We start from the raw sequence: 26,789 nt of genomic DNA, 5'->3' as shown, positions 1-26,789 counted from the left end.
TCCTAAAATATTTCCCAGTAGTTTATGACAGAATTGGAAACTTCACTTAGAAATTTAGGTAATCTAATATTGCTTTGGATTTTTATTTTCTTTCTTCTATTTTCTTTTCAGATCCCTGGCCCTTCTGATTAGAGAGATTCTCCCTGGTTCAGTTTTCCTTCCCTCACTGGATTTCTTAGCTGACCCTGTAAGACTTTGGAGCACAAGAATAATCTTAATTTATTCAAAATTACTGTTTACCTGCTAAGTATGTTGTGGTAAAGCAAATTATGTGCAATGACTTAACTTGCTGTGCATTTTGACTAGATAAAAGAAAAAGAAATATTGTGGCCAATTTTTTTGTTTGTTCATATGAATTAACTCACTGAACTGACTGAAATAACAGTATTGGTGTGGTCTCTTAAGAATGCATTTTTCAGTAAAGGATTACAGCTGCTGTCAAATGGGAGGATGCTGTGCTAAATGTAAACATCTACAAGTTGCTATTGCTACATTTAAAAAGGGCTTGATTACTTGGACTCTAGCTCTGTGGATCTTTATAGCAGTCTTAGTAACCAGCATTTTTTGCAACTGTATTGAAATCAATTTTTTTCCCTCAATTCTGCAAATCAGAGGGCATTTATTTCTGAAGCTGCAGCACTGCCATCCTTGTATTGATATATACATGTATTTTAATAGGCAGAATGACAGTGCTTATGCAGGCATCACCTGGCTGCAAACAGAAAGTACTGTAGGGTGGAAGTATTTCTAGTTTGTTAGATCTGCACTTAGAGTAAAAACACTTTGGAGGCCTTTCTTCCACTGGGTAAAGAATATTTCTGTGCAGGTCTTTTCAGAAATTCCCTGACTTGTAAAAACTTGAGACCATTGAAGGTCAGTTCTCAAACGTGTATTGCCAGGCTTTGCTTTTTTAAAAGTATTAATATACTCACATTTAAACTTGGGTAAAACATAGCATTGAAATTATTTTAATCTATTTTGTTGAGTTTCTTTAACCATATTCTTATTTATTGTACTGTGTTTCTTGCAGGATACTGTCAACCATTTACTGCTGATCTTCATTGATGATAGTCCAGTGAGTACTGACAAAGTTAAAACAGTGGCATTTTGATCACCCATGAAAGAAGCTTTCTTACCCAGTTGTCATTTTTTTCTGCAGCCTGAGATAGCAACTGAGCCTACTTCTTCATTGGTTCCATTCCTTCAGAAATTTGCTGAGCCAAGAAATAAAAAACCATCTGTAAGCAAAGGCAGCATTTATTTCCTTTCCTGTTTTGAACAAGTGTTTTACTTTACCTGCTGATTTTGTTCTACAGCTCTTTGTGTTATTTATGTGCTGACTGCAAGTTTGAAAGTTGGCTGACTGCATTTTTAACCTACTCAGGTACTGAAACTGGAGCTAAAGGAGATCAGAGATCAGCAGGACCTTTTATTTCGGTTTATGAACTTCCTGAAACAGGAAGGGGCTGTCCACGTGCTGCAGTTCTGCCTGGCTGTGGGTAAGATTACAGTGTGCTGATGTTACTTGATGATATGGAAATCGTTCAGTCATTCTAATGGAACACTGCAATTTGCGTCTGGGTAATTTAGGGAGAAAAAATCATTCATATGCCAGGAACAACCTCATGAATTTATCCTTCCTGTGATAGGGAATAATTTCTTCTAATTGCAATATATTTTTAGTAAAAACTTTATGAACAGATCTGAATTATAGTTAATAAGAAGGCAACTGCCTTATTACCTCAGATTTTGAGATGTCTTATGTTTCTTTTAATTTTGAAGTTTTGCAAATTACTTAACTACTGGAAAATTAGTTGATGTTATAGGGTGCTTCAGGATGTTATTTGTTTGCCAAGTTGATCAAGAAATGGTTTTTCTTTCCTTTATTCCTCAGAGGAATTCAATGACCGAATTTTGAGACCAGAACTATCAGATACTGAAAAGATGTCTCTTCATGACGAAGTACAGAAAATTTATAAAACCTACTGTTTGGATGAAAGCATCGACAAGATCAGATTTGACCCTTTCATTGTGGAAGAGATTCAAAGAAGTAAGTTGGAATTCGAAAGGAATAATGTACATTGAAATTTAAACAACATTCTGTAATAAAGTGAAAAGAAATTTTGCTGAATATCATCAAACTTTTTTTTGCCAGTTTTAAAAATTATTGCTGTGCTATATTGTGCTTAATCCTTGTTTTGTCAATTTATTTATATTTTTATTTATAAAACTTGGAGTAGCTTGCAAAATAACCACAAACTCTGACCAGGAGAAAACATAAACTTTATATGCCTTATGTATATCTCTCTCTATTCATACTTACATTTTTTTTTGGTAGTTGCTGAAGGTCCATATAAGGATGTTGTGAAACTTCAGACTATGCGGTGTCTGTTTGAAGCTTATGAGCACGTCCTGTCTCTGCTCGAGAATGTTTTTACTCCCATGTTCTGTCACAGTGATGAGGTAAGCATGAAAGATTGGAAGAGTAGTCTTAAAAGTGAGATTGTAGTATTTTAGGATGCGCTGTTTACAACAGTCACGTGTATATGGAACTGAAAAATATGGCTTCATTTTCCCCTTCAGTTGACGTTCTAGAGCTGGACCATTCTCAGTAGGAAAATAAAATTCATTCTAGTCCAACCCATAATCACAGAATAAAAGGAAATCTTCATGTTTTTGATGTAACATTTTGTGTATATCACAGCTATTCCAAAATCCTCTCCACCCTGTCTTTATGATTGCAAATTTGGTGCAAAAATATTCTGCCTGACAGATGTAGAACACAATCTCTTTATTTACTTTTAAGAATATAGCGAGATTTAAAGATACAAAAGTTGTATTTAGGTTTTTTCAGCATTATGCATTCCTGCAGCTAAAAGTCTGGTGTTTGTTTTCAAGAAGATCACTCAATGCAATTTACAAGGTATTTAAGATTGTTGTCAGATTGGGTTCTTAAGAATTCCCTGCCCTGTATTGACTTTATCTGCCTAAGCCCCTCTAGTAGGACACACTTCAGTCATAGGGGTGAGTCTGAATTCATGTTCCTTTCAGAAGTTTGTGTGTAAGTCAGGTGGTGTGTTAAGCTTCTTGCATTTATTTGAGGCAGAATATATTGATTTGTCCAGGGTACTTGCCTTACTTGGCATTAATAAAAAGAACATTTCTCAAAAATGGTTTTGGTGGTCATCTCTCACATGATAGATGTAATGCTTCAAAGACTTGATTTTTTAACAAGGAGGAGACATGGATTTTGGTGCTTAATTTAATTTTTATTTCTGCTCTGTGGTTTTAATCTCATGATTATGTTAGGTTAAGTAAGTAGTCGTAGTCTCATGTATTGATTATTGTATGGTCTGTCCTTTTCCAGATTAAAATTCTAATTGCTAGATTATGGTCAGTTTGGATTTTCCTTCAGTTCTCATTTCCTGAATTTTGCAATATTGTTGCACAGTAGCCTTTACCTCCTCAATTAATCCAGTGTTTCCTTTGGTACCTTATCTGTCTGCTACAGTACTTCAGACACCTTTTGAGAGGAGCAGAGTCCCCAACCCGCAATTCAAAGTTTAACAGGTAGGTATGGTAGAAATTTTAAGCGGTTTTCTTTGATTTTTAATTTAAAACATCGAAATATTAAACTGTAAGAATTTTGTTATTGCCTGATATTAATTTGACTAAATTTTTAGCTCTACTTTTTTGTTTTTAAATGAACAAATTACGTACTAAAGATGCAAGCATATTATACAAGACATCTCTTCTCTTGAAGTATTTTACATTCAGGAATTTAGAATGTGATTTAGACCTCAACATTTGAGAAGAGGGAAGGGGAAAAATAAAAGCAGTGAGAATGAGATTATGTGAAAATCAAGTGGTAATTTAACTGGCTGTGTATATGTAGTAGCATTTTAGTGGTGCCAAGCTGTATCTTCTTCACATGTTATAGAGATAGGTACAGTGTACCCATGCCAAACCAGCCTGGTTATTCGATGGGAATCTCCTCTTACTGTGACAGGGAGGGTTTGCCACTTGTAGATCGAATGTGTTTTCTGTTCCCGCACTCCATGACAGAAATGCAACATCAGAATCCTTGTTTCTGGCCTTGGGCCTCCTTACTTAAGGTCCAGACCCCCTTCAGGCTCCTCACAGCCTGTGGAGGAGAAGAGCCTCTCCTGTGGTGGGGATGGGTGATCTTCCACTGTAGCTTGGGCGAGGTTGATAAACCTTGAGGTCTCAGAATTTCTTGTGTTTCACTTTACCTTGGATGGCTCTGGCAGTCGTGGACTAGCCCGACTGAATTTCTCTTACAGCCTGGCCAAAGGAAGGGAAAACATCAGTGAGGCAATCTTTAATTTGGATAGGCTTTCTTTCTTGATATGAAGTAAGATCCATGGTACTCTGGAAAATGCTAATTCTTGTCCTCTTCTAGGGGAGTAACACTCATTCACTTAACATTTTCTGCTTTCATTAGAGTTACACCTGACAGTAAACTCCTGTTTCACAGCCCACTGTGAGATTTGTATTATTGGCACATACCTTTCTTCCCTGCTTCTATTCTTCAAAAATGGGATGATTGTTGTCTTTATTATGTCTCCATGGGTGACATCTCTTATGTAGTCTTTATAGTTTTTGTAGGTCCAGGACTGGAGCTTGGTGTAGTGCTGTCTCATAGTGGTGCTGGCAAACTTCTGTGTCTTAACAAAGAGGCATGGGATGAAGGCAGCTCGCCCAAACTGCATCCTTCCCTGCACAGTACTCCTTGTAGGGTGACCTTAAAGACACTTCAGCTTCTGTTCACCTAGACCTTTAAATCTGCCTTCTGCTTTCTTCCCCCAAATTATTCGTGTCAGAGATTAGAACTATTCTGTCATACTTTTCTGTCATACTTTTCTTAAATCTAGTTAAAATATGAAAACATGTAGGTAACCTCTTTGGTGCTTGGCTTTTAAAAACAGAAAGGGGGAAGTTACAGGCCATTGCTGCCTGGAGTTTTTGAAATGCATCTCTGGCTACAAAATAAACAAGTTTTGGCAGCTGTTGCAGCATAGTCTCAAACAGCATCCATAGCTTTACTGAAAATGTATCTGGTTTACATTTTAGAACCATTTGAATGCTCTCAGTTTATATGCTGATTTACAGTACAAGATACTGTGTGTTCCAGAAGTGGTGCCTCAGTGATTATTTCCATGAAACTATCTTGCAAGGAGTTTGCCTGTTGCTTTGGACTTTCCCTCTGCAGAATTGTGTACAGTCACTTCCCAGAGGGTGGGGAAAAATCAAGGTTTCTCACAGAATTTTTCCAGATGTTATTCCATTTATTTTGTCCTGCCTTATCTTTCTTATTCTATCATTAGTTCCACTTGAAAGTAATTACATGCAAAGAGATGAGTTTTGTTTCCCATATTTTTGATGTGCTTTGCTATGGGTACTGTGTGTGTATTGCTTAGATACTGCTGGTTAAAAAACCAGATCAAGTAAGTATGAAACCCCAGTGGAATGTGCATGAGGCTAGTGTGTTGAAACATTTCCCTTATTGCAAGACAAGAAAATTAGAGTTTCTAGAAAATATAGGTGGAAAAGTAGGAAGAAGTGACATCTGTGTAATTTTTGGTTTGAATCACTTCTTTGAACTGCACAGAACAATCATAGCTTTTTGCAGACAGGACAAATAATGTGCTATGAAAACTGCAAAGGCAATAGGTGGGCAGTGCCAAGGGTTTCTGGAGTGTAAAGAAGTCACATTGAGGTTGTTCTGACAACTTGATAACTAACTGTGGTTGTCATGAGTTTTAACTCTGTAACTGATGTTTTTTACCTAATATTTAATATGTGTGGCCTGTGATAACTGATGTTTCAAGTTCTAGTTCTGCCAACTTAATTTGGGTAGCATGGAAGAGACAAGAAGAATTCCCTCTCCTTCTCTCACATTTATGTATTTATAACACATTACTACATTACTTAAATGTAGTCTGCGTTGAAAGGCTTACAAAGAAAGAGGAGCTGTTATGTAGTGTGAATTCACAGATTTCTGGATTTCTGCATATCTGTCTTGATTTTCTACATACAAAAAGCAGTAATAGAAGTAGACACACCCTGGTCTCTCATATTAAATAGCAGTGAAATGAAATAATTTTTTTAGTTAAAGGACCATGCATAAAAGATAATAACAATTTCAGGGAGTGGTTAGGAGAAAAACCCATAGAATTAAGTCTGTGAAAAGTTCTATGCAATGTAATAGTCATCATCATTTCTAATCTGCTAGGTTATATTTCCAGTTTCACAGTTTACACAGCCAAAGGTAGTATGTCTTCAAGTCAGATCCTTCTGTAAAACAAAATCTAAAATTTTAATGTTTTTATCTCATGCTAGTTTGTCCACAATTCACTAGCTCCAATAAATTAAAATCCTGTGTGTGGTGACAGTGTTTATAGTTAATTCATTTAAGCATCTTGGTTGGTTTGATGTCTGAGGCATTGATTCTATGTACCAGGTTATGCAGAATGTCAAAAATGCGTGACAGCTCTTAAAACCTGTGAACTACAAATATTAAAAATTTTAACTTTTAATAGTGGCTCTTACTATACCTAATACATATATTATACTGTATTGTGTATATATATGCTGTACTAATACAGAGAGGGAGAGAGCATATCTTATTACACAAGATGTACACAGCCTTTTCATTGTATTGGCCAAATTAACTTGATTCCTACATGACTTCTGCATATAGGTAGGAGGAAAAGTTAGCTGGCTATTTGGCACTACAGATAACTCTAAGAATGAAAGTTGTTCTCCATGAATTTGTGGTTGCTTCTGCTGAATCTCCTGCAAGTTTCAATATCTGATGGTTCAAATCCAAAGGCCAGGCTTGTGATGATGAGATGACCCTGTTCACATTTCACTTCCTTGGGATTCTAGGTCAGGAACTCCTAATTGTACTACCTCTTTTCTTAACCTGTGGTGATGGTCAAAGCCTTTTCAATTTTATTGGGATAGGTCAGTCAGATTTGGTTTGGTTTGGGTTCTTTTGTTGTTTTGGTTTTGTTTTATTTTGATTTCCTGCCGGGCTCTGAGGTAATTTATTTGCCTGTTGTTGCAGAAGTAGCCTGAGTTTGGATGACTTACGGTAAGTCTGTCTAACACTCAATAAATGTTGTGTGTTAGCTATGCTGCATCTCTCATGACTTCATCATACAACCTTTGTAACAGTAATTAACTGTTCATTTTATTTGTAAAAGACATGAATGTCTTCTCTGCTCTGAGGTGCATTGCTCCTCACAAAAAGCTTTACTCCCCATGTCCTTTTCACAAGTGTTTAGAAATTGCTTAATCACTAATTTCACATGTTTGCATTACATTAATATTGTTTGTTGTACATTAACACTTTGCTTTTAACAGTCTGTTGTTATTTGTTGTGAAATATATTTCCAGAGCTTGAAACATTTTTTTTCTTGTGACTGGTAACTGCTCCAAAATTTCCTTTACTCCATGTCATATTGTTATCCACTTAGGTGCTTATTTTATCTTGCAAGCTGTGTGATCTGGAGTGATCATTGTCTAACATCACTTGCAAATATAACCAGTTTATGATTTTTAAGCACTCAAACCCACCAGCTGTGACTGTTACAGGTTTGATGACAGCGCATGCTAGTTTTTATAATTTGCTGTAGGTAGTATATGACCACTCATTAATGCCTTAGTAGCTGTCCAGTGGTTTGTTTTCTCATTATTCATGCCTCTTTAAATACATGGTATCCAAACTCAGAAAACAATCTTTTCCTTAGAATTTAACAGAGGGATAAGTATGACATAGTTTGCTCATGTTAGTCTTGAGGAGAAATTTTTCAATTTTTCAAGCTAAGAATCAAGGTAATTAGATGCTTTTATGTTTTATGTGCCAGTTCAGCATGTTGAGCTATAACTTGCTTGATTGTTGAGCAATAAGGAGTTCTTGAGTTATAAATGCATTGATTTTCAAGTGCAGCATTTCTCCTGACTCTGTGTAGGGAGTTTAGTCAGCCAAAGGAAATGGCAATATGACTTCACATGCATGTTGGTATCTGCCTTGTCTGATATATACAACTGGTCTGGTCCTTCTTGACCCAGAGAGGCTCACAGCATCATTCTTCAGCTGCACAGCCCTGGCTCATCACCTGCCAGGGTCTGTCCAGTGCACTGAATGAGGCAGGCATCCTGTGGGAAAATGATTTTGCAGCCATCCAGGACTGAAGAATGTCACAGTGCACCGTGGACTTCTTCAGTCTGCAATTCCCCGTTACAGAGTAAATGATAATTGTCATTTTTTAAATGTTAGGTATGTGTTACTTTTGGAATGTCTGAAAAAAAATAAGTGTTCCAAGCTCTTGCTGTCACATCATTCTTCAGGAATGTTGGAGCCTGTAGACTCTGCACAGAGGGCCCTCCTGAGAAATCAACTATAGAATGATGGTCTAACAATGCTATAATATGGATTAGCACTAGAGGGAGTGAATTATTTTTCCATCAAGTTTTGGATGTATATACATTTGTTGACAGGTCTTAAAAAAAGTCTTGTCTCTGTTCTAAACTGGCTACCTCCTGTCATCTTTGGTCCTTCTTGTCTTGGACCTGCCCCTATCCTAGTCCCATCTTTCCTTCTACATAGTCTCAAGGTCTTTTTCTATTTCTGCTTGGCCAGCGAATCTGTTAGATTTTCATCATGATACCTTTTGTATATATTTTTTTATAGTTCCATTTCTTTGGAGTGTCAAGTCATCCTGTTGACAGTCCATCCATCTTTGGTAACACCCACACATTTCCATGGTCATCTAATGTGATTTGTGATCAATGATTTTTGCCAAACCAGTCCTGTGTTCTCTCCATATCTAATGGAGAGTGTCTGTGTACCCTCTCATTCACTGGTGTTTGTTCTGGATTTGTCACTTCCTGTGAAGAGATTCCCATCCTAGTTTGTTACTTGCTACTTGTCCAGTTCAGTGATTGCTTTTTATTTACATGGTGTAGTCTGTGGGCTCTGTGTTGGGGCTGGAAGGGTTGGTTCCTGGCTGCCAGGTTGAGTTCTGGCTGCATACAGCTCACAGGGGAATGCTGCTTTCACCTGCAGCATGCTCAGTGTGGGGAAGAACTGGTTTGAGACTGGAGTTCTCCTGTCAAATCACTGACCTTGTGCAATCGATGTTTTTTGCTCAAACTCTTGAGAACTGCACTAGTTTTCAGAGGAATTGTGAAAATTCCCTTCAAGGTTAAGCCAAAGGTCTGAAATACCAGCCTTCCAGAAAAGCTAGTTTTGTCTGATGGAGGTTTGTGTTTTCTAGCCCAGTGTTGAAGCACTTGAACAAGATTCAGGCAGGGTCCCCTATGTGAAACAGCTCAGTTCAGCACAGTAACATGTAGTAGGAGTTGTTCAAGAATGGAGTAAGATTTTTCAAATATGGATTTAGATTGCAAGCAGCCAAGCAACCTTGTCATTGCATAGACAAGATAATTAAGATAGATGGTGCCAGTATGCTTTGGAGCTGATGATTAGATGAGATAGGAAAAGCAAAAAAATTGGGAAAACAGTGGGTTATTTATGCATTTTCAGTCATGTACACAGTCTGTGTAAGATTGTAAACAGGAAGGTAGTTAGGAACATGCATGTGCATGCTTGGAGTCAGCAGCTGGTGTTGTCTGCATGGTTTTATGAATGATGAATATGCTTTAGCTGCTGATTGCTGCGGTTCTCTTTGTAATCCCTTCCAGAAGTCCATAGTTTCTTGTTTTAAAGGAAAAAGAAACAGGATTGTTTGTCCTCCAAAGTACTAGTTGTGCATCTAATAGCAATCTGTAAATTTGTTTTGAATGTTTGATTCTGAAGTTCCTGTATTGATTTTTAACTTGTCTCTCAACTGTATGTATTGAATCACCATAAGGAGCCTCAGGCTGATTCTATATTCAACAGAAACATTTTTCTTTCCAAAATTGCTAGCGTTTCTATGCAAGAAATAATCTTCAGTGTCAGGACTTGTGTAAGGGCACAAGAATGATAAAAAATCTGTCAGTGAGGAGTGTGCTTGCTGCCCAAGTATTTGTATATTTTTTAGTCCCATACCTGGTTTGTTGGCTTTTGGACGCTTTGTCATAAGTGGCGAGACTTTAAAAACTCTTCATCTTTCAGTCAGACTGGCTCTTCAAGGCAGGATTCCTCAGTTGCATCTGTTTTCTCTCATGCTTAGTCTTGCTCCTTGCATGTTCCTTTTATCTGTCTCTACTGCTTAAAGACTGAGGTCTATCTTGAATGATATGTGCTTGTAAAATTCCATTTAAAAAAATGCATCTACACTCTGTAGAAGGATAAATATTTAAATACAAGTACAAGGAAAAGGACAAAGTTAATGACCTACTTGATGTGCATGCCTGTAGCAATACCCCAGTTTCTGCTGTCAAAACAAAGTTGCTTTACCTAGCTAATTGTTTATTCTGTGTCATCAATTACTAGGATACTCTTTTAAGAGTTTACTCACGGTTAAGCATATGGGAATCCTCTGTCTCTTAAAAAGTGTAATCAAGAAAATCTGCTGGTTGATCAGAGAACAGATATACCATAAATGAATTTAAAAGAAGTGGAACTGTAAACATGTTGGATACCTGTTTATAGAGTTGTTTCTCTTATCTGCAAATGGTGTGCAATGGCATAATGAGCAGCTGTAATAATATACCTTGTGTTGTGAACTGTGGCTTCTGTAATCCTAGGACCACACAAAAGAGAGGAGAATCATTTGGAATCAGCAAAATTGGGAACAAAATAAAAGGTGTATTCAAGAGTTCTGCAATGGAAGGAGCTATGTTGCCTAACTATAACTTAAATGAAGGAGAAGATGATTTTGTGAGTAGAGCCAATAAATTTTACTTGAAGTCTTTACTGGGCTTTGGGTTTTTTTTCCTTCCTTTGCTCATTTGAAAATGTTGAATTTCTGCTTTCTTCACTGCACAGTTTTCATGTCCTGGTTTCTGATGAGGTTGCCTTATCTTCCCTGTATTCATTCACAAGCCAAGGTCACGTGCCCAGTTTCTGTGCTTCTGAGCTTATTGCTTTTGTAATACCAAAAGAGAAATACCAAAAGTAGCAGTGTCAGATATTTTTGTGAGCAATGACTTTTTCTCCAGTTCTGGGTAGTAAGGCATGCACAAGACTGTGTGCATGGCTCTTCATCTGCAGCATGCCACAAGACCTTAAAACCATAAATAACATGGTGTAGAAATCACTGTCATGTTGGTCTGTGATGCAGCATTCTCTCTATAGATCAGGAGCCAATAGTCCTTTCTCCTTTGTCTCTGATATCTCCCTGAGTTAATGTTTTTCTTCCATGCTAAACAGTCATGAATAGAGCCAATGGTAGAATTTACTGCACGGGATATTGTTACCTAAACCACAGTTGGAGGACAAATGGAAAATTTGAAAAAGGGAAGAGGAGGGAGTTGGTTTGAAGCAGAGGTAGACTGGTACCAATTAAAATAAACTGGAGATCTCTGTTTGAATCCTTACAGATTGAAGAAGGTGTTATGGTGATGGAAGATGATTCTCCTGAGGAGGCTGTTACTACCCCAAATACACCCCGCAACCTCGCTGCTTGGAAAATCAGCATCCCATACGTTGATTTTTTTGATGATCCCTCCTTGGAAAGAAAAGACAGAAAGGAGAGAATTCCTGTATTCTGCATTGATGTAGAGAGAAATGACAGAAGGGCAGGTATGCAATGCTGCAGATCAATAAAGTGTCATTTGAAAGTGAACTCAGAATATTCTAGTGTGCTGTATTCTGTTGACTCTTGCAAGTGTGTTTTTTATATGTTCTTCTGATTTCAAAATAATGGCTTGAAAGTTCTGAGGAAATGAGTTTGGGAGATAAATGATCGCATTTAGCATTTGCAAGTTGAGAACTGACTCCTCAGCATGAATCAGTTCTATTTAGACTTCATGCCAAAGTTTGAAATGTTCTCTTTCCAAAAATACTTATTTTAAAATTCATATTAATAAACACCTGTCGTATTTTTTTCACCCATTCTGAACTTTGGAATAATGAACAACAAATAATTTTTTATATAACCTTAAAGTTAGTTCTTAGGAAATGAAAATTGTGCTTATTAGGAACCATTGTGGCGTGCAATTAGTTTACCAGTATCTGGATAGCAGTGCATCCATATGGAGAGGGTGGAAACAGCATCATCCTAAGGCTACTGGGATTTATCTTAGTGAGACTAATACTTCCACAATAAGTAGAAAGTATTTAAGAGGCATTTAGTGGTATTTTTAGTGGTAGAATTAAGAATCATCAGCATTCAAGTTGGTGATGCAGAGGACTGTATTCAGCAAGTACTATTTCTCTAAATCATTTGGTTCTACATTGGAAAATAAATCTAATGTAGTCAGCCATCATTAATGTTGAAGTTATGCAGGACTCCATTGTTTAGATTGTAGTGATCCCATAAATGATAATTTCCTTGCTAGTACCATATCTGTCTACCAGTTAAGCATTTTACTGTAACATTAAAAGTACCTTGAGGTTTATGTTACTACAACAGGGGGCTAATGTCATTGAGGATTTTCTTATGATAATCAGCATATGTTTGCTGTTCCTAATTTATCTCCCAGGTGCCTTAAAACCTGGTTTATTTTTAACTTTTTTTTTTTACCAGTTGGACATGAACCTGAACACTGGTCTGTCTACAGAAGGTATCTTGAATTCTACGTGCTTGAATCAAAACTTACAGAATTTCATGGTACGTTCTCTGTCATTTGGAAAGTCATTTTCTCCCTGCTGTGATTATCATTCATTACTTATATTAAATTTAAAATAATAAAATCAGTTTTTACTGCACTACAAGAATAATTTAAACTCCTTGCTGTGTTTACTAGGTACATTTCCTGATGCTCAGCTTCCCTCAAAGAGAATCATTGGCCCCAAGAACTATGAGTTCTTAAAATCCAAGAGAGAGGAGTTTCAGGAATATCTGCAGGTATCAAACAAACATTTGGAGCAAAGAATATTCTAAAACTAATGGTATAAAACTAATAAAAAAAATATATGGGGGAGGGTTTGTTTCTTTCCAAGTAACTTTACAGTTACAGAAAGGATTCAAGTGAGCAATGTAAAAGTTTTACATGACTGAAAATAGAAATCTCTCGCAAATGACAATATCTGTGACAGTATAATACTCTTTGAATATCTTTTTGCTATAGAGAAATGGATTTTTAAGGTTAGTTTTAAAGTTCTTATACCTCCTTTGTTCCTTTTGTTTCAAAGAAACTTCTGCAACATCCAGAACTAAGTAACAGCCAGCTTTTAGCTGACTTCCTATCCCCTAATGGAGGAGAGACTCAGTTTCTTGATAAAATGTTGCCTGATGTGAATCTTGGTATGTAATATGCTATTTGTTTATGCTGACAAATAGGAATGCTGTGGATGCTGTGATTGAATTCTGTGATTGACTGTAGTAATGAATAGATAACTCTTGTGGATGTATGAAATAAGAACTCTACTCCTTCACAGCCCCTAAAATTATAGCTCAGCAAGGAAGATAGGCTGATAATTTCTTCCTTGAAGAAAAAAAAAAATTTGAAGTTATGGCAAAAATTGCCTAAGTGGCTTTTGAATTTTTGTGTCAGCAAGCAAGATAAGGTTTCTCTTAATAAATTGCATAGTTCAAGAAAATTTACAGTGTTGTCACAGATCAAATCTGCATGTGTCTGTCATTGTTTGCAGATGAGATGGCATGAACACTTACAAAGCTACCTTTGGATTTTAATTGATCAAACTCCTCTTATTTTTTTATCCTTAAAACTCCAATATTTGATATTTCTAGTATTAGCTGGTGTTAAGATATCTTCTAACATGAGCTAGTTAATAGAATCTCTGTGTGTGATACAGGCAGGTCAAGTGGAAATTGAGAAGTGCTAATGCCTATTGGCAGTAGTTCATAATAAATCACAAAGGTTGACTGTGGTGTGACTTGGCTGCAGTGTAGCTGTCTCAGAATAGTGGGCCTGAGCTGGTCAGGTCAACCTCATGGCCATTCAGTCTCCATGTCTTGTGCCCCTTGTGTCTGAGCTGCACTGCTGCATTTCTGCAGCTCCTGGTCACGGTGTGCTCCTGCTGGGGCAGCCCTTCTCTTGGTCTGCTTCATGAGTTGTGCAGTGAGATTGCTGTTCTCAGCCTTCAGCCAAAAGGTTTTGGTTTTGTTTCAGGTCTCCCTTCTAGATCCAACTGTGCACCCTTAAAAAGCTTGTAATTATGGTGTTACTGTAATGCATTTCCTGTCTGAGACCATGCTTCACTTCCATAAAGAGCGTCATAACAAGTCTTGGCATTTTGGTAGGGCTTTTTGTGAGGATGAGAGTTTTTATTGTTATCATTTGATCATTGTACATACTTTTCAGTGTAAATTCCAAATTTAATGACATGTAGATAAGAAAAATACTGCTGTAACTGTAGTGCTTAAAATGAAACTAGTCCTAGACACTTTCATTTTTCAGCATTCAAAGTTCCTGTGCCATATCCTGATAGCCTTATCAGGACCTAAGAGCTGATCTTTCAGGCCACGGCTGTAACCTGTCCAGTTTAGAAAATTCTGCTCACCAGAGTTTTTGAGGCTGGTTCACCACAGCTTCTCTCTATATTTGCTGATTTTTCTACAGGAAGAGGAGAATCTGAGTTATCTTGATTTCTCTGTGATAAGTGTTTATGATTCTAGGAGTAACTTAAATACAAGGAATTTTGCCTGTAATGGTGTTGAAGCAATACTATTGTTACAGTGTTAGAGCTATTTATGATTAAACTCTGGAAGAGTTAAGAGGTGGAGCTGCAGTACTTTATTGTGGGGTTTTTAAAAAGTATTCAGATTAATAATCTGTATATTTCTAAGTATATTTTCTTGAAGAGTAATAATCACTAGGTTACAAGCTGGTTATGTGCAAGACTGTTTTCATAGGGTTTTGTGCCAAATCAAAAAAAGCACGTTTTAAAATTATTGTATTTTTAAATGACTGATAGAGAATGAATACATAACATCTAGCAGAGCAAAATGTCTTTCAAATCAGACAGTGATAACAGAAAATATTGTTTCTTTCTTTCTTTCTTTCTTTCTAATTGTAGGTAAAATCATAAAATCTGTTCCAGGAAAGCTGATGAAAGAGGTGAGTGAGTCTTTCAGGTTGCCAATATCTTAACTTCATTAGCTAATTTTATGAGATTACTGAATTACAGGCTAATCAAAACTTTGTTTAAAAATTCCTGGTTTTTTGTTATTTTTGTTTTCACTTTCCTATAATTATGCATGTGACAAGTCACTCATATCTTTTTTCAGAAAGGTCAGCATTTGGAGCCTTTCATCATGAATTTCATCAACTCCTGTGAGTCTCCCAAGCCTAAACCAAGCAGGCCTGAACTTACCATTCTGAGTCCCACTTCTGAAAATAACAAGAAGGTACAGTAAGTCATGTTCCTTTCCCATTTTACAGAAGTGGGGAAAACTGACCATACATTTTCTCTCATGCTAGGGAGCTGTCTTAGAGCTCATTAACTAAAATTATTTCAGATGAAGCCAAACTGGAGAATGCTGTCTAGGAATGCAGACACTGAGGGTGTTCAGTCCATCCAAAGGCCAGACCAAAAGGAGACTCAGCAGTGACACACTTTCCTACTCCCCAGATATGTGTGGCATAGACTTGAGCTGTTGAGTTCTGCACTTTCACTTCTGTTGTGAGATGTGACATCTTTGTGCACATGTGTAGCCTACCAGTTCCTGAGGGAAGCCTACAAGAAAGAGGGAGTGAGACTTTCAGAGCATTTAGGACAAGGGGAAATGGAACTGAGAGTAGGTTTAGATTAGATGTTAGGAAAAAATGTGTAACTGTGAGGGTGGTGAGGTGCTGGAGCAGATTGCTCATAGAGGTTGTGGAGTCCTCATTCCTGGAACTATTTAGTGCCAGACTGGATGGAACTCTGGGCAGCCTGGTCTAGTGGAAGGTGTCCCTGCCCATGGCAGAGGGTTGGGACTAGGTGATCTCTGAGGTCCTTTCCAAGGCAGTCCATTCTGTGATTCTGTGCAGTAACTGCTGTGCTGTTACCTGGTGAAGGAGGTGAATGCCAAATGTCTGTTCCAGGACAGTGGGAGCTCCTGCATGGAGTTTGTGTGGGGATCTGGCAGGCAGCCAGAGAGATGAAAGGTTAGCGCTTCCCGAGGTGCCTGTTTGGGAGAAGAGCATGTTATCTCAGAGCAAGAGAGTTTCTCAGGTTTTTGGTAAATGGTGGTTGATTTCCAGCTTATGCTTGTATTGCCACAGTGCTGTCATGTGTCTTTTCTGACATGGGTCTGTTTATTTCAGTTTCAGCACGTTGGACCGTGCTGGGGTACAATGCACCTTGCCCAGTGCTGCCGTGAGTGGGTACCTGCAGGCTCCCTCTGCCTCAGCAGGCTGAATAGGAAATGCCTGAAGGTCTGTCTAGGCAGGCCCAGTCAGAAATGTGCCCAATGCTCTGACAGATCTTCTGCATGCTCCTTCCTTTTGAGTGTTCCTGGGGTGTGTGTATGTTTGTGTAGTCTAAATATTGGTGGAAAGATTTCTATTTAAAAATGGACAATGAAAGTGGGTAATCAACCCCAATATAACCAGGAGCAATTGGATTTCATCCTGTATCAGATCCACTAGAAATAAGAGTTACCAACTTGCCTAGTTAAAAAAAAAAAGGAACAAAAAACTCTGCTTCCCCCTCCTAGGGGCACTAGCAGGATTTCTGGTCATGTTTTGGTTCTGAAGGTCTGTGTAAGCAGCTTGATCATCTTCTGAGCATACTTTTGTCAGACTTGCTATAATAGGTCAGGACTTCTCAGCTCATGCAGACTTTGCAAAGATGCCAATAAAGGCGTTGTTCTGCTGGCTTGTGATGGCGTGCCAACAGCAATAAAAGCTGGTTTTGGAACACCAGCAGTATAATAAATGTTTTTGAGTAGCTACTTGAAGGAAGACGTGGACACTTTGACTGATATGATTCAGAGACTACATAAAATCTTTCTTCTTATTGTTTTGGTATCCTCTGTAGTTTTTAAATGAGCAGGAAGAACAGGAGAGAGGTTTATGCCTCTGGCTGTAGATATTGTTCATAGTCATGGTATTGTTTTTGTACAGTTCACACCTGTGCTGGAGTGTATGGGTGTATGTTTGCATATGCACTCACCATTGAGTAACTTTTTCTGTGAGGCACTTTCTATGAGCATTCATGCTTCCTTTGCTTGCTTTTCCCAGTAAGGCATGGTAGCCTATTGTACAAGGGATTACTTTGGTCTTTTGTCTTTCACTGACTTCAAGAGCTCAACTACCATTATTAATCAATACAAATTCATGGAATTTGCTCATTGTAAACCTTTTAAGAATATTTCATGGTTATAATCATAATTACTGTTTAATCTTAAAGATACTAATAACGACAGCATTGAGGTTTGTGGTGTTAGTTTCAAATATTAACATGCACAGCAACATGTAAAGCAAAATCCTGTGCTTATCTGAGCTGTGAGTATAATCTCAACTTCTGTGCTAGATAATCTGTTGTGTGTTTTTCACTTGAATTTCTTCTCTGCCAAGATACTGGAAAGTGTAAAACATGGAAGTAGAGGTCTAATGCCTCTTGGTATTATGGCTGCTGCAGTGCATTGTAGATTGCATTCTGAAATGCTTTCAGAGTGTGCCTCTGCTCAAGGAACCATTGCTGTTTAAGGTGCAGCACAGATCATCCATGTATGGAGGTACAGTCAGCATTCAGAAGATGCTGCTTCTGGTTTGGGGTGAAAGAGGAAATAGCACTTGAAATCAAGAAGCTTTGCCCTAAACTGGCCTTCATGTTTGATTTTTTAGTAGGTTACCTACCAGATTGCTGTGAATGATTTAGTTTGGCCTCCAGACACCGAACTGCATTGCACAATGGGCTGCTTTGAGTTGGCTCAGTATGTATCACCTTTGTCAGGTCGTGAGGTGTGTCTAAAAAATAAAGGAGGCTCTTGTTAAGTTGCAATACTACAGCTAAGGTTTTTCTGCTGTTCTGGTGTCAGTATTATGGAGGATGTAGACTTCAGTTTATATGGAGTTTTTTAAGCAACCTACCAGGGATGCTCCCATAAAGTAGGTGTGAATAACTATGTGTTATGCTTAGGTTTGTTACATTCCTGGATACCAGTCATCCACCAGTGCATTAGCCATATTTGCCCTTCTGTGTAATTTATGTAAGAAGTTGGTGTTGTTTAGTTTGACTGAACCTTGTGAAGGTAATACCAGCAGCTCAGCATTTAACTAAAGAGAGGGCCTGAAGGAGTACAGTTCAAAAACCTGACTCTTCCCAGATGTCCTGATGTAATTTTTCCTAAGAGTGCAAAGCATTCTGTTTAGAGACTTGTGTGATGTTGTGATTTGCACGTTTTTGGCTTTGTTTATTTTGGGGAGAATTGCAGTACAGAAAGTGAACCATATATAAACAAATTACTTCCTGTTCCTTGGAACTAATGCTTTTTTGGGAGTGGTAAGAAAAACCTGTCTGAGTGGCAATCACCTCAGCTTAGGCAATTCTGTGATTATGTAGCATTTGCTTCTAGTTCCAGGATTTTTTTTAGAACCCTGGCATAAACTTTTGAACTTTCGTTTCATAATACAGAGTACCTTGTATAAATCCTATTTTATATCTAGATTAACTATTTTGGGGGTAAGTTAATTTAAAATAAACTGCTGGTAGGGATTGCTAGATATTAAACATGGAAAGCATTAGGATTTAGATCCTGATTTTTCCTTTCCTTCTCTTAAGATTCCCAGACTTGGGGGCAGAGGAGGCAAGGATTGCTGCCTAGGTGATTTGGGACCCCTTTTGCTGTGCAGGGAAGAGCCTCTTGGAGTTTTGCAAGAATTACAGTATATTTTCAGAAAGAACCAAAGGCAAGGAAATAAAGGGATCAGGGAGGAAGGTGATAACATAGGAGAATAGAAGGCTAAAAGAATATAATTGAGAAATTAGATAAATGGAAAGAAACCTAAATGTTAGTTCATGAAGATTTTACTATAAATAATTAAACTGGCAGGGCAAAAAGGTATTTCTCTGTGTAAAAATTTGTATATTTGGTCTAGAAACCATTGTATTTATTTCAAGTGGAAGCCAACAGGAACTTTTAGGAGTACTTTGTTGTTGTAGGCTTCCCTTGTGATTTAAGGCAGACAAACTCTGTATTGTCTTAGCCCCTCATTTTCAGAGCAGGGTGCATCAAGGAAATCAGAGCCTATGACAAAAATCTAGATGCATACAATCATACAATTGTTTAGGTTGGAAGAATGTAGTGGGAGCAGAAAAGCTCATGAATTAATGTCCCTGTGCTGGTTTGTTGTGAACCCAGGTATTTTGGTTGTTGTGTATCTTGGCAGCATGTGATGTGCTCTTTATTGGAAAGTGAAGCATTTTAAGAAACAAAACCAGAAACAATGAAACAAATCAACACCCCTGATCAGTTCTTTGAAAGCTCTGGAAAGAAGCTGCTTCTATAAAAATAAACCAATCCAAAGAACTGTGGCTATCCTTTTGCCTTTGGATGCAGTTTCAGTCTCATGTTTCTGTTTTTAGCTTTTTAATGATCTGTTCAAGAACAATGCAAACCGGTCTGAGAATACAGAAAGGCGACAAAATCAGAATTACTTCCTGGAAATGATGACTGTAGAAGGAGTCTATGACTACTTAATGTATGTTGGTAAGAAGTGATTTCTCTTAATTATTCATATCCTTCATGACAAATGCAAAGTTCACAGTCTCTGGTAAGAAATGAAATCCTCTTGTAGCATTCATATATAACTCAACACTTTCAAGCTAATATACAACTTAGTGACATGGTCATTCCTTAGAAGACTTTATTAGAAGACTTAATTTATTTACTGTGGTGCTAAAATGTCATTTATCATTCATCATTGCTTAGTTGCTTTATTATGTCTCCATGTTTCTGCATCTCAGGAGTATGAGTTTATGAGAGTAGGTCTCATCCCTTTTCTCAGGCCTACCTAGGTTGCTGGTAGACTCTGGGAATTGGAATTGTTAAATTAATAGAAATAGCTAAAGGAAGTATTTGATAAGCACTGTGGAGAATGCTGATATTTTCAGTGCTGCACTAACAAAACTGAATTTTTTTTCATGCTTGCAGTGTTTTTTTTTCTTTTCTTTTGAATAAATGATTCTTTTAGCATGTATAGCAGGAGACCCTCATGTGTTACTGCTCATAGATGTTGCTGTGACTTTGCAGGTAGGGTAGTTTTCCGCATTCCTGACTGGCTGCATCATCTCTTGATGGGAGGAAGAATTCTCTTCAAAAACACGTTGGAACTCTACACAGACTATTACTTGCATAACAAGTTAGAACAGCTATTTGAGGAGCACCGGTTGGTTTCTCTGATAACACTACTCAGAGGTCAGTAATGGTTACATCTTTGCTGGCAAAATATTGCTTTAGTCTGGTGTTTGAAATCCCTTCAGTGAAGTTTCCAAGTGCTAAACTTTGCAATGCTGACTAACACCCGTGGAGTATTGAAAATCAAGTGGGGCTGGACTAACTTCAGAGCTTGTTGTGGAAAGATGTTGAGCCACCTATGTTGTCAGTGATGGTTACAGAAAGTGTTATGAATAGTAATTTGCTTGGGTGTGCAAAGAACAAGAAAAACAGAATAAAGTAGTTTAGTGCATCATGCAAATGTTTCATGAAGTTGTCAAGTTATTTCACTTGTGTACTAAATCAGTCTTTTATTGTTAATTTTTTGGTTCCCTTTGTTGTGGTCAGCTCTTGAGAGGGCTTGAGTGTTCCTGACCTTCAAATAAGGGAAGAGGAGAGTGACTAAAAAAAATTTTAAATTGCCTCACAACTGTAGAGTATTACGTGACTGCATTCTGATCCAAACAATGCATATGGCCAAAACTCTGGATTCAGGACAGCTGTGTCCTTACCAAACCAAAAATGAAGCTTGTGAAAGGCAAAAAAGGAGTGCAGTAAGACTTCCAAAGCCTAAAACCAAAACTGAGCACCTGTTACTTCATATTAATAGCAATACTTGCTTCCTCATTCTTAGCTAAATTTGAAGTTTTTGACAGTTCCAGACAGTGTTTTAGCACAAGCTGTAAATACTGCTTATAGTTTTGAAAGCATAGGGGAAATTGTGATTAAGGAGATCATAACTAACCTAAAATGGAATGGATCCAAACTTTAAAGAGAATTCCTTAAACTTTGAAAAGAATGGAAACAAACTGTGAAAAGGTGATTGTCCTTCAGATGGGATTGTCCTTCAGATGATGTCCTTCATTCTGGGTTTGATCGGGCTAATGTAAGCAAAAGTATGATCTGACAAGACTAGAATTCCCTTCTAATCAACACAATACAGACAAGTTCAGTTTTGAAGCCACAATCAGAACACATTTCTGTGTCAGTGATGTGTAGCTGCCTGAAGATACATTTTTTTTTTCCATGTGTCTTCTCTGCAGATGCTGTGTTCTGTGAGAACACTGAGCCTCGCTCTCTCCAGGACAAACAGAAACGAGCAAAGCAGACTTTTGAAGAGATGATGAAATACATTCCAGGTTCTGTATTCCATGACTGCCTGTATGAGTGTGGGTAATTGTTCAAGCAGATATTTAACCCAAATACAGCCATATACTGTCTTTCCAAATCAAATAATACTTGAGCTGCTGAGATTTAAGTTTACTGGAATACCAGGTGTAAAAACCCAGCAGTTGAGTTTTGCCATTTAACTGTTGCTGACTAAGGCTGTAGCATAGTGATTATTTAATAAAGACACAGTGATGGAAATCAGAGCTTTACATATGTACTTAGTACTGTAATTTTTCATCTTTAGAATGTTCCTATGGCTTGTATTTTATACAGATGAAAACTGTGTTAAAAAAAGGGCATATCATTAAGCTGGAAGGTACATCTTGAGTCCTTGCACTGTGTAAGCTAGGAAAGAGGGACCCATTTAATTGAAAGTAATGTTTAAAAATCCACTTGTGGTTTATTAAACAGTGCATTAGAACAAAACAATATTACAAATACTACAGAAAGTGTAGTAATTATTTAGGTGTGGAGCCCTGAAGGGAAGGGAGGAGAAGATGAACCCAGAAGTGTGGGGTTTTTTTCCATTTACCATTTGAGACAGAAAAGAAATTGAACTCTAATTTAAACAGTTTTTTTTCTTATTAATTAATCAAGTTCTATAACTGCATCATAAAGCTGCTTTGCAGTACTTCCTCATGATTTGTATATTTGTTTTTGTAATTTGGTCTAGATTTAATAGGCAAGTGCATTGGGGAAGAGGCTAAATATGAAGGCATCAGGCTTCTGTTTGATGGACTGCAGCAGCCAGTGCTCAACAAACAGGTAACTCATAACGTGTGACAAACTTGCCTTCTGGCACAGGATTTCCTAAAGTGAATGATTGATATAGCAGAGGAGTGGGCTCTTACTCAGAACCAAGAATAAAAAGCAGTAGTTTTGCCTTGGAGTGTCCTTAATTTTCTGTATTTTCTTTTAGTTAACTTATGTTCTGCTGGACATTGGGATTCAAGAGCTCTTTCCAGAGCTGTGTAAGGTATGTGCTAACTCCATTCAAGAACTGCAGAATTCTTCAGGCTGCTACTGAGTCTGATCCCTGGTGCATTTTTGCAGTTGTTATTACTAATATTAATTCTTAATTTTGGGGGAAATTATGTTTTCCAGTATGTTGAAATAATTGAAATCCAGATTACTTACATTTTGGCTAACTAGCTCTTTCTAAATCACCTTGAGCCTAAATTGTTCAGCATGCAACAAGTCTGAGTTGCCTTTCAGGAGAGTTGGACAGATCAACAAGCAGTTGTGATCTCTGTGCCTTTCTCTTTGATTGATTTGTCTCCACTCTATTTTATGCATTTTTCAATTTAGGAAGGGAATTCTGCATGCAAAGTTCAGGTCAAGCTGCAGCATTTTTCTTAAGAATATCTGGCAGGAGGATTTCTTACCTCTAATTTGGTCACTGCAATGTTAACTTCAGCTATCCAGATAAAGGAGAAAGAATTTGCACAAGAGAAATGGCTGTATAAATGCATATCATTAGGTTTGGGATCTGTCTGGTATTTGTTCTTGTGTATATCAAACCTTGACAGATTTTTACATAGCAATTTTAGAGTTTGGTCTTCATGGCAAGCAGGAAGTACCTGCTAGTTAGCTAGTAAAAAACAAAACCCCAAACAAATTCTAAAAGCCCCCTCACTAACAATAAATGTTCGTTGCATGAGCCCTGTGCCTGACAACTGCAGAGTGCCAGCAGTGATTTGTTTTGCATGACAAACAGAAACAAATACAAGGCCTTGGAACAAGCCAGGACACTTGCATTGTTTTCAGTGAAATGAGGCTGGCTCAGCAAGTCTGACCTACTTTGTGTCAGCTCTGTAGCTGCCCTCCTCCAGCCAGTGCTCAGACAGCTGACCAAGGCAACAAGGAAGTAGCCTGGGAACTTGAGTGCAGGAGAAGGACATGACTTAGCCCTGCTATTTTACTCAGCTGAACTGGTTTTGTATCTCAGCAGCTAATTATATATATTCGTTGGAACACTGGTCATTCTTCAGTTGGTTGTGGAAAAAATGAGTGGCATTTAAACAGTCTTTAAAGCACCAGTCAGGCCCAGAGGGTGGTGATCAATGGAATGAAGTCTGGTTGGAGGCAGGCCAGTAACATGGAGATATCCAAAGGGTCAGTTGTGGCTCCAGCCCTGTTAAACAGCTTCATTAATGATCTGGATGATGGGACAGAGCAAAGCCTGATGATGATACAGAACTGGGAGGAGTGGCTGGTGCACCAGGGGGCCGTGCTACCTTCCAAAGGGACCTAAACAGGCTGCAGAAATCGACTGGCAGGAGCCTCATGAACTTCAAGAAAGGGAAGTGCAGAGTCCTGTTCCTGGGCAAGAACAGCCCCGGGTGCTGGGATGGGGCCAGCCAGCTGGAAAGACACCCAGTGGGACAAAGGGCTGGTGGTATCCTGGGCTGCAGTAGGAGCAGTGTGGCCAGCAGGTCAGGGCAGGTGATGGTGCCCCTCTGCTCAGCAGTGGTGAGGCCACACCTGGAGTTCTGGGCGTCCCAGTACAAGACAGGCATGGACGTACTGGAGTGAATCTGGTGGAGAGCCATGAGGACGATGAAGGAACTGGAGCATATTTCCTGTGAGAAGAGGCTAGAGAGCAGGGACTGTTCAGCCTAGAGAAGAGAAAGCTCAGAGGGTCTTACTGGTGTCTATAAATACTGAAGGGATGGTACAAAGGCAGAACCAGTGGTGGCCACCAACAGGACCAGTGGCACCAGGCGCAAACTGAAACACCAGATGTTCCCTCTGAACATCAAGAAACACTCCTTCACTGTGAGGGCGACCAAGCACTGTCAGAGGTTGCCCAGGGATGCTGTGGGATGGTCATCCTTGGAGGTATTTAAAAACTGTCTTGACATGGTCCTGAGCATCTCTAGGAGGCCCTGCTTGAGGTCTAGACCAGGTGACTTCAGAGGCACCTTCCAACCCCAGCCATGCAGTGGTTTCATAGATGTGTTGGATTTTAATGGGGAAAAAAATAACTTTTTCTTCAAAAACAAATCAAGAGAAAGATTATTCAAGGTAAATCAAGATCATGTTTTCTGCTTCTTTCTATCCTTTTTTTCCTGCTTAACCATGACACTGCCCAGCTGCTCTGCAGTGTTCCATAACCACCTGCTGAGGAGGGACCTCTAGTGCCACCTTTGCTCCTGGTGAAATGGCAGGGGTTGTTGAGGGATGGGCTCCCCCTGTCCCCTGTGACTGAAGCTGATGGGGACAGAGCAAGGGAATCTCTGGCCCTGATTTCAGTAGGGGAGAGGAAGAAAAATACTTCAGCTGGGAACTTGACAGTAATACAGAACTTCTGCATCTGTGATGTTTGGCAGTGGGACCTGGTTGTCAGTGTATCAGGACTGAGAGGGGAAATGCAAGGTGGAGAGGGTGGAGGGATGGCGGTGGTTTTCATCCAGAGCCCTAAAAACATTTCCCCAAAATCACTGCAAACACTTGTCACTGTGAAGCCACTTGGAAAGAGAATTGTTTCTTCCTAACAACTGCAGTTGTTAGGATGTTTAAAAGTAATGATTGGTTCTTACTTAGCTATCCGTGCATGTATGTATTGGGGGAATCAATCCAATGCCTATTCTCTCTTTTCAGCATTGACTGGTCCTTTTTGAGTTGCTTCACACCAAAATGTTTTTGTAGTTACACTGAAGAATGGAAAAATGTGTCCGACCAGTCAGCTTGTAAAGGGGAAACTGAGCATCCCAGGAGTTTTGTTTTGAGCACTGCTCCTTTGGCAGGGGAAACAGCGATGGGAGGAATGGGAAGGTTTTCCTTAGTGGGGAGGAATGGGAAGGTTTTCCTTAGTGGGGAGGAATGGGAAGGTTTTCCTTAGTGGGGATGTCAGTCTGCTTCCACTCTTGAGATTGGTGTCTTGGGGCGTTTCCTGCATCACTCGGTGTGTGCTGTCCCTGATGGCAGCACCTGCAAGTCAGGCCCAGGAGCTGAAAAACTGCTGAGATAGTGTACAGCCAGTCCCCCGGGGGTCTGTCAGACAGGGTACAAGGAGAAGGGACAGCTGAAAGGGAAAAGGCATTCTGGGCAGAGTAAGGAAAGAAATCCAATTGAAAAAATATCTCCCCAGTACAATTTCCAGAGCAGAAAATTGCTGTGTTAAGAAAACTGTATTTAGCAGTTAGTGATGGGAGAAGTGGGAACTGCTAGAAAAAGAAGAAAACATTTATTTTAAGAAATCATATTAAAAACTCAGTAGTCTTCCATTCTCTTAACTCTGGTTTCAGGTGGATGTTTTCAAATACCATTAATCGTTGCTGCTCAGTTCAGTAATTTCTATGTAAATACACATTTTCAAATTTAATAAGTAAATTTCCCCCCTTTCCTGTTTAGCAGGGTCCAAAGGAAGCAAGCTCTGTGTCAAGCTGGATGTGAGTGGACACCCAGTAGGATCTGCTGTGCACTGTTGTAATGGACATGTGACATTTTAACATTGCCTTGTATATTTTGTTGTAAATAACATAAAATTTAAGTTCAGAAAATACCTTTGTGCAATAAAGATATTAAAATTTAATACCGATTGCAAGTAAATAAAATATTTGTACTTTTAATTTAAAATTTGTTTTAGCTATTACCAGTAAAAGTCTAATTAATTTCACCAAAATCTGTCAGTGAATGAAATTACAGGATGACATCAAAAGAGACAGCTGGGCAATCAGCCAACTTATGCTTTGCTGAAAGAGCAATTACTAGATGTCTTCCTGAAAGTATATGTAGAAAAATTGGTTGGAAGAAGTTGTAGAATGCTCCCATTAAGTTATTTTAAAGTGTCTCATCAAATCCTTTTTTTTTTTCAAGCAAAGGTATATGATTGAATCTGTTAGATATAATCAACTAATCTCAGAACTGTCTTTAGCCTTCATCTTTCTGTGAGCATGGAAAATCACATTTGTAACTGAGTCTTTTCAACACCTGACCTTCAAATCTAAAGCCCTCTTAAAATAATAACAGATGTGAAAAGAATTTTTTTTGCAGTTTCTTATCTGGCTTTGTGGTTTTTTTCTGACATCCTCTTTACAGGCTTAGAAAAGAGGATGTGAGTCTGTTCACAGCATTTTATAAAAGTTCATTCATACAAAAATGCGTGGAAGATTTTTCTCTGTAAGTCTTAATTTGTTGGCCCAG

The 26,789-nt window shown here is 38.4% G+C and overlaps 1 protein-coding gene across 6 annotated transcripts in view; it reads left to right on the top strand.

Moving 5' to 3' along the window:
• Positions 1–26,178, top strand: part of SNX14 (sorting nexin 14) — a 45,161-nt gene extending 18,983 nt beyond the window's left edge. For 2 of the 6 annotated variants that reach the window (XM_063150601.1, XM_063150606.1), the window contains exons 9-29: positions 112–187; positions 1,031–1,075; positions 1,160–1,240; positions 1,385–1,499; positions 1,895–2,050; positions 2,339–2,463; positions 3,512–3,570; positions 7,094–7,120; positions 10,726–10,858; positions 11,521–11,722; positions 12,669–12,752; positions 12,889–12,989; positions 13,277–13,388; positions 15,125–15,165; positions 15,336–15,455; positions 19,622–19,745; positions 20,289–20,453; positions 21,515–21,610; positions 22,315–22,406; positions 22,561–22,617; positions 26,001–26,178. In XM_063150601.1, the coding sequence (XP_063006671.1) occupies positions 112–187; positions 1,031–1,075; positions 1,160–1,240; positions 1,385–1,499; positions 1,895–2,050; positions 2,339–2,463; positions 3,512–3,570; positions 7,094–7,120; positions 10,726–10,858; positions 11,521–11,722; positions 12,669–12,752; positions 12,889–12,989; positions 13,277–13,388; positions 15,125–15,165; positions 15,336–15,455; positions 19,622–19,745; positions 20,289–20,453; positions 21,515–21,610; positions 22,315–22,406; positions 22,561–22,617; positions 26,001–26,039 (2,050 nt within the window). In that variant the 3' untranslated portion in view covers positions 26,040–26,178. Of the gene's footprint in view, positions 1–111; positions 188–1,030; positions 1,076–1,159; positions 1,241–1,384; positions 1,500–1,894; positions 2,051–2,338; positions 2,464–3,511; positions 3,571–7,093; positions 7,121–10,725; positions 10,859–11,520; positions 11,723–12,668; positions 12,753–12,888; positions 12,990–13,276; positions 13,389–15,124; positions 15,166–15,335; positions 15,456–19,621; positions 19,746–20,288; positions 20,454–21,514; positions 21,611–22,314; positions 22,407–22,560; positions 22,618–25,997 lie in introns of all 6 variants that reach the window. The other 4 variants (XM_063150605.1, XM_063150604.1, XM_063150603.1 and 1 more) reach the window with 2 other exon arrangements.
• Positions 26,179–26,789: the final 611 nt, after the last annotated feature.

The sequence above is a fragment of the Melospiza melodia genome, chromosome 3, assembly GCF_035770615.1.
Source record: "Melospiza melodia melodia isolate bMelMel2 chromosome 3, bMelMel2.pri, whole genome shotgun sequence".
NCBI classification, from domain to species: Eukaryota; Metazoa; Chordata; class Aves; order Passeriformes; family Passerellidae; genus Melospiza; species Melospiza melodia.
The sequence above is the reverse complement of the archived record's forward strand: the minus strand, read 5'-3'. Positions and strand labels throughout refer to the sequence as shown.